The sequence below is a fragment of the Coenobita brevimanus genome, chromosome 95, assembly GCF_032717465.1.
Source record: "Coenobita brevimanus isolate Jiangsu-jjx chromosome 95, ASM3271746v2, whole genome shotgun sequence".
Classification (NCBI taxonomy): domain Eukaryota; kingdom Metazoa; phylum Arthropoda; class Malacostraca; order Decapoda; family Coenobitidae; genus Coenobita; species Coenobita brevimanus.
This window is the reverse complement of record NC_137048.1, coordinates 8,585,541-8,593,789: the sequence shown is the minus strand read 5'-3', so window position 1 is coordinate 8,593,789 and position 8,249 is coordinate 8,585,541. Positions and strand designations below refer to the sequence as shown.

The window sequence follows — 8,249 nt, the reverse complement described above, 5'->3', positions numbered from 1 at the left end:
TCAGAGGTATCCTTAAATAGAGCTTACAGGATGACTCCATTTTGCAGTTGCCTATCTGTGGTCAACAGGTCTGCTGGGCAAGGCATGACCAGGGTTGAGCAATAACAACTTAACTACTCACTCTCTAAGACGAAACTGAAACTCAGAAGAAACAGCACTGTGCAAGCTTAAGTACAAGTGAGTTTGCTTACCATAAAAATGAGTAAAATTAACAAAAATAATATACTATCACTGTATTACTGTGTGCATAGTTCAACAATGGGACGTACAAAAAACCATATCACCACATAGTTCCTGAAGCTGGTCGAAGTTCTCAGCTGAATTTCTGCATAATTAAAAAAAAAAAATTGCAACTGGCACACAAGAGAAATATCTTTACTGAGTAACAATAAAAAAGACTAATTCCCTGCAACTGTTTTTCACATCAATTATAAATATTTATTTTGCTCATCCAGTATCTGTACAATAGCCCATAAATATGGGTTTTCTAAAACTAAAATAATTTGGATGTGTCAGAAACTGTGAAACACAATAATTTATAGACAGGTTTATACATAAGTATGGCCTGAGGTTACACCTACTGATCATCAGAGAAGGGAAAATGGAACATACACCTCTGGTAACTGTTTGTTGTTAGCATTCCTTTGATTTTCACTTTCAGTTTATCTGCCAGCTCTATCAGTAACAAAATACAGGCACATTACCAAACAACTTCATTCATAATAGTACATTTTTATTGTGGTCATAGGTCGGAACAAAAATGCTTGAAGGTATTTTGGTCATGGCCACCCTAAATGAACTTCTGGATAATACTGTACTGAACCTTTCTATACCATATGCCAGTTTCTGTACAATCACTGGCTTTCTCATCTGTTGCCTCTTTGTAGCTTCATAGACACTGGCTTCTCTGTTGCTCAGACTGTGTCATCTGTAGGCTCAACTTTGATGCGTGGCGAGCGAGACTTCTTAACTGCAGTTGTAGCACAACTTTTACTAGTTTCATCAAGCTTATTTTGCTGCAAAGACATGGTAGACATTAGTTTAAAACATGAGAACAGCCTCATAAACGTTATACCAATGGGAACACAAAAGTGATTTCACAATACACACAATGAGTCAAGGCTGTTGATACCATTAGGAAGCTACCTTTTCTCAAATATATATGGTATATTTATGTGTGTGTATATATATATATATATATATATATATATATATATATATATACACACATATAAGTAATCCCTCCACTATCCGATGGAATAGAGCCAAAGGCATGTCCGGAAAGTGGTCCCGTCCGGAAAGTGGGCCTCTGCCTGCTGGACTGGTACTTACTTATGACCCTAACCCAGCCTAACATTGAAAGCCACCTAAATAACTCCCTACCGGGCATGCACAGCACTTAATTAAACCTATTTAAGACTTTAATTATTTAAAAGTGTACAGGGTACTTACAGCAAGTCGGTGGCCGCCTCCTCGTAGGCTCTTCTAGTTGTGAAAATGCTCTTGAAGCACGTAGAGTAATCAAGTGTTGTGCTACACTTAATTCTTTGCACTGTGAGTTATAATTGTTTAACACTGCAATTTCTGTTCTTAATTGCGCCACGCCCGTTTCAACCGCCACTTTGCGCTCCACACTGAATCCTTTGCACTCTAAATTCTAATTTCTTAACACTGTACAACACTGTAATTCCCAAGTGGTCTAGTGGCAAGGTACTGCAGTTTATTCACTGTTTATTCACAAAAACGAGCACATGTGGCATCCATGCAATATATGTCCATCCTTGACAGTGTTTAGGCAGTAACTGAGGACGGGGTTGCCAGATGAGCTCCTCCACATTAGCAAACTCCTCAATTTTCATTACCAAATTTAACTTTTAATTACCAAATTCTTAAAGAAAGCATTTATTCTTCACTAATTATATGCAAAAATGGAAATAATCACTCTCTTTATAATCAGCAGCATGTTTATTTTTGCACTATGTATGCTAGCAGATCAATCAAAGAGAGCAGACAGTCCACCATCTCCATATTCTCTATCTGCTTATACATGTGAAAAATCTGTTTGGTAATGGATCATGCTGATTCACTACCAAACGAACTTTTCAGTACCAAATTGGCCCACATTTGGTAATGAAAAATACCAAAGGGCAACCCTGACTGGGGAGGGGGGAGGGGGTAGGAAGGAAAGGGTGAAGGGGCTGCGGTGTAAACAGCTGTTCGGCGCCGCGCGGCCCACATTTGGTAATGAAAAATACCAAAGGGCAACCCTGACTGGGGAGGGGGGAGGGGGGAGGGGGTAGGAAGGAAAGGGTGAAGGGGCTGCGGTGTAAACAGCTGTTCGGCGCCGCGCGGCAATTTCAAATTACGGGTGGGAAAAAATTTGGATTTGGGGGGGATTTTTTTCTTTTTTTTGGCCATTTTTCAGTTCCAAAGGTCCAGGCCCACAATGACCGGTAAGTGGGGAGTCCGGAAAGTGGGCATCCAGATAGTACAGGGATTACTGTATATATATATATATATATATATATATACATATATATATATTAATGTTTACATATTAATCTGAACCATTTTAATCCCCAATCATAAACTTAACATATATGCAACTTGAGTTAACACAGTTCTCATGCCTTTCCAACACTCATCAACCACCACCAAACCCACTTCCTGTTTATTCTATCCAAGATTGTTCATACCCTCACACAGGTCAAACCATCCCATTCATCAATTTCTCTCCCTTAACATTTGTTTTGCACACCATCATGGCATCATTCCTTCATTAAAAATTTTACCATTTCCTTCTTTTCCAGTCACTGTTCACACCTCTTACATGCCACATAGCCAATGGACGCCGGCATCAAATGACGTTCAGCCCATAAATGGCCGCAGGCATCATTTGAGCGCAGCCTATAAAAATTGCAAAAATTTATGGGAAGTGAACGAACATTCTGAACGTCTTCACACTGACCTACACTTCACTCCCATACACCTCGCCATGCAATTCAGAGCCTGCTGCTGTGATGAGTGGATTTTCAATTTTTTCGCTCCTGGCCATGCCTAAACAAGCATAACTACACCCATTATCTCAACCCAGGCAAAAAATATAATCTTTGTCCTCTCTTGCAAAACACACACAACCACCTGTTTATGATTATGAATTAATACAGGCACAAACAAAAAAGACATGATAATAAGTGAAAAATGCATTATTGTCTTGGTATCTTTACCTATTTGCTCAGGTTTGTTCTACTGGTTTGGATCATTCGAAGCAGTGCGACTTGTAGAAAACTGTGAAAACTTTCGGGAAGTGAACGAACATCTGGGACACGAGACTGACCTTCAAATTCTCACACCTTATCTGTCACTGTCAGTTCGTCACCTGCTCCTGTGACGAATGGATGTGCGATTTTTTCGCTCGTGGACATGCCTAAACACACACAGTTACACCTATTATCTCGACCCATACAGAAACTATCATCTTTTTTCTCCCTTGCAAAACACACACAACCACCCTGTTTACGATTATAAATAAACACAGGCATAAACAAAAAAGACATGAAAATAAAAATTCATTTTTGTTTGGTATCTTTACCTATTTGCTCTGCTTTGCTGCACTGTTTTGAATCATTTTACATATTCTTTGCCTTTTACAAGCATAACATGATAGTTTTGTGTTCACATGATGCTTTCATGGTTGAAAATAACTTCCATCCCTTCCTGCTAATCAGCTCATGTGAGGTGCGAATAGCAAGTCATCTCGCAGTTCTGACCACGTAAAGTGTTGTGAAACATCCAGCAGTACCCTTGTTCCTTACCCATGCAGAAAATATCATACTTTCCCATACTCATGACAGACAGCCAGCAACATACATTGTGAAAATAAGGTAAAATAACAGAGAAAAGTGAACACGTCATTACGGAAAAAATACGTTTTCCCCGTCTGTATACAGGTAACTCGCACGGAACACGATCTCACAGAACGCGCTCGCAATTATACGCGGTAAGGGCTGGGATACATATTAGACAACGTAAGATTAAAAAACCATTATGAAAACTACAAATTAACGCAGGAGAGGCCTTTGAAAGATCAAATCCTCGAACGTCACCGCAGCGCGCGCGGTTTGTTTTGATTACGTGACGATCTAGGCGGGAAATTATTCAGTGAGTGAGACATTCCCGAGTACAGTAGCACAGTATTTGTAAGTTAAATATTTACAGTACTGTACTGTTCTGGTAAGTTTATGTGCAACTTAAAGTACTATTAAATAACGTTAAAGCAAGAAATAAAGTCTTATAACCAGTTTACCTGATAGGCGTCAGAATATTGCCTTTTTTATTTGTTCGTTTTTTCCACAGTGCTGTTCAGTATTTGTAAGTTAAATATTTACTGTTCTCGTATGTACTGTACTTGTAAGCACTTAAATAAAGTTAAATCATTAAATAAAGCCTTGTAACCAGATAACCCGAATTATATGATTACCCATGATCGGCGTCGGAATATTGCCTTTTTTGTATGTTCGTTAAACTCTTACTGTACTGCTTTTCTACAGTACTGTATTTGTAAGTTAAATATTTACTGTTCTGGTATGTACTTGTAAGCAATTAAAGCATTAAATAAAGCCTTGTAACCAGTTAACCTGATTTATATGATTACCCATGATCGGCGTCGGAATATTGCCTTTTTTTTGTTTGTTCGTTAAAGACTTATAATAAGAGAAAAATACATTTTTGTCTTGGTATCTTTACCTATTTGCTCAGGTTTGCTGTAATGGTTTGCAACTTGTAGAAAACTGTGAAAACTTTCGGGAAGTGAACGAAAATCTGGGACATGACCTTGACTTCACCGTCTCATGTATCTGTCAGTTCACCACCGGCTATCGTGATGAGTGGATGTACGATTTTTTCGCTCGTGGCCATGCCTAACCACACATAGTTACACCCATTATCTCGACCCAGACAGAAAATACAACCTTTTTCCTCCCTTGCAAAACACAAACAACCACCCTGTTTACGAGACAGCAATATATATTGCGAAAATAACATGGTAAAATGATAAAGATGAACGTAAAATGATTGAGAAAGATGAACATGTTATGATGGAAGAAATACGTTTTCCCCGTCTGTAAACGTATTTATTTCTGCTTTGTATCTGTATTCGTAATAATTAGACTTATTGTTAGTTCTGAAACTGCATTACGATTCTATTTTTAGCCATTCTCGTGGTGTGGGAGCTGGAAGTTGTGACACAACTTCCTTATTGCTAATCGGACTGACCCTCCACTTTATTCTCCCGTGGCAGAGTCTAGCCTTGCAGGACGTGCAGTTTTCTCATTTAGGACTGATAATTCAACTCTTTCGCCCCCTTTTCCAAGCATGGGCACAACGATAACGTAAAGAATAACTCGAAACTACCATAAACATATATCAAAAAGGTGAAAATGTATTCATAACATTTTTTTTTTTTCCAGCCATTCCTAACAGATTATGTACTGAAATCATTCAATATCACAGTACTGCATTTCTAAGTTAAATATGTACTGTTCTGGTATGTACTTGTAAGTTAAAGCACTAGTACCAGTTAACCTAATTTATTACCTATGATCGGCGTCGGAATGTTTCCTTGTGTTTACGTACAGTATTTGTGTGTTGAAGTTTTGCTCAGGAGTACTGTATTTGTGAGTTATAACATTAAATAAACCTTCTAACCACTTAAAGTGCTTTCTAGTAACAGATAACAGCAAAACAACACATTTGGGGGGTCTAGGGAGCAAAATACGGAGTAGTTTAAATATACGCGATTTTGCACCTAACACGGCACGGTAGGAACGAAACCCTCGTGTTCCGTGCGAGTTACCTGTATGTATTTATTTCAGCTTTGTCTCTGTATTCATAATAATTAGACTTATTCGTAGTTTTCAAACTGCATTACGATTCTGTTTTTAGCCATGCACTGGTGTGGGAGCGGCAAATTGCGACAACTTCCTATTGCTAATCAGATCTGACCCTCCACTTTCATCTCTCGTGGGAGAGCCTATCCTCGGGGGACAGGGAATTTTCCCATTTAAGAACTGAAAATTCAATCCTTTCACTCCCTTTTCCAAGCATGGGCACAACAATAACGTAAAAAAGAACTCGACACTACCAAAAACATATTTTATATAAAAAAGGTGAAAAAATAATAATCATAATTTTTTTTCGAGCCAATCCTAACATATTATGTACTGAAATCATTTCAGATCATCATCTCTAATATATGCGCAACATTTCAGCACCATTCACATTGTTTTGGGGGGTAAAAATAAATGATAAAAAACACATGCGATGTTGCAATGCAGCAGGACCTCTTGGCGGCGAATATCAGTTGCCAATATTTTTGCAACTTTCGCACTACACTGCAAGCCACAGAATGGGTCTAGGAAGCTGGGATTTGCACTGTTAGGTGCGTCTGACCTTTCTCTTCAATATGACGAGAGAAAAAAATCAATTTTCGAAACTTCAGCAAATGGCCCAGGCGTCAGCCTGGGGTGCACATAAAATTCCTGACCCATGGCCATGGAGGGGTTAACTGGGCCCTGGGCACGTGCTTGACCCAGTTCCAAGGCTTCCTTCACCATTTGGGGGGTAACTTTTGACAGCCGGGGATTCCTGGATTGTCACACCACCCTTCCCTTTTAGCTCCCTTTAGGCCAGGCAGGGAATATGTGGGACACTTACTTTCCTCCTCAGCCTCAATCTTAACATAACTGCTCTTCTCTAGAGTAGCAAGTAAGAGAGTAATTTAATGGTAGAAAATGTATGTGTGTGTGAATATCAACGTGGACTTTGATACACTGAATCAGTGACTGAGCTTTGTACCAAAGAATGATTATTTCTGTGGCTAGTTGCCAAGCCAATTGCCACTACATCATTCTCACTTAGTACCTCTCGTACTAATGGTAGTCGACCACCTACTACTACCCTCCTTTCACATCTGAGATTTATCCTCAGCATCATCCTTGCTGTCAGTAATCAGCACTACATAATTTGTAAACAGTAACTCTCACAGCAACCCAACCTAGAAATTCCACTACAGTAATTCACGTACCACAACAAAAATCATGACAGATTCCCAGTGCACATCACCCATTAATGTAGAACTATGTTGTCAACACCAACTTCCTCACTGCTTACTGCATCATCTGCCTGGGCAACCTAACAAATGGTTCTCCAAAATGACAATAACCCTAACACCTAGGTAGAGTTAAATTTATCACTTACACCTGCAACATGGAAGCTAAGAGAGTACAGTGATCCCTTGGTTATCGTGCGCTTGGTTACGAGGTCTGTTCAGAAAGTATCCGACCTGAGACTCTAAAAAAATAAATAGCTAAGCTGATAAGCTAGGACACTAATCCCAAAGTAAGCCTCGTCTGACTTGACACACATAGCACATTTTTTCCACTGCCTGAAACATTTTTCAAAGTTGGTATTCGGTATCTCTTGAAGTGCTTCATTGCATTCATCATGATCTCTTTTTTCGTCTCAAATCAGAAATGCTTCAGAGAAGTTTTGAGCTTGGGGAAAAACCAAAAGTCATATGGAGCCATATCTGGTGAGCAGGGAGCTTGCTAGACCTGTGGGATGTTGTGCTTGGCCAAAAATTCCTGAATCAGTTGAAAAGAATGGGAAGAGGCATTGTCAAGGTGCAGCTTCCAACTTGCCACTTTCCAAAGGTCTGGTTTCTTCCACCGAACTGCGTCATGAGGATGACAGATAATGTCTAGGTAGTAATGTTTGCTGAGTCTGACCTTGTGGTGTGCATTCATGATGCACAACACAACGGTACAAGAAAAAAACTGTCAAAATGCAAGTGCATTTCACCTTGCTGTGGACCTGTCACGAATTTTTATGCCAAGACAACCCTGCATCTTTCTGCTTGGATGCCTGTGCATCATACCCATACACCCAAGTCTCATCTTCGGCGATACAAAGTTTTCAGAATGTCAAGATCATGATTTGCACACTCCAACATGTCTTGTGCCATGTTCATCCGAGAGAAGAGATCATGGCAAATGCAACAAAGCACCTGCGGGATGTACCAAAAACCAACTTTGAAAAAGGTTTCAGGCAGTGGACAGAATGCTGGGATTCGTGTGCCAAGTCAGAAGGGGCCTACTTTTAGGGGGATTAATATCAATAGGTTAGCATTTTTTTTTTTTTTTTTTTTTTTTTTTTTTTTGAGCCTATGGTCAAATACTTTCCGGACAAAC

At 39.4% G+C, this 8,249-nt stretch overlaps 1 protein-coding gene across 2 annotated transcripts in view; it reads right to left on the bottom strand.

Moving 5' to 3' along the window:
• Positions 1 to 734: 734 nt before the first annotated feature.
• Positions 735 to 8,249, bottom strand: part of Polr3E (RNA polymerase III subunit E) — a 187,686-nt gene continuing 180,171 nt past the window's right edge. For both annotated transcript variants that reach the window (XM_080282857.1, XM_080282858.1), the window contains one exon: positions 735 to 1,016. In XM_080282857.1, the coding sequence (XP_080138983.1) occupies positions 915 to 1,016 (102 nt within the window). In that variant the 3' untranslated portion in view covers positions 735 to 914. The remainder of the gene's footprint in view (positions 1,017 to 8,249) is intronic.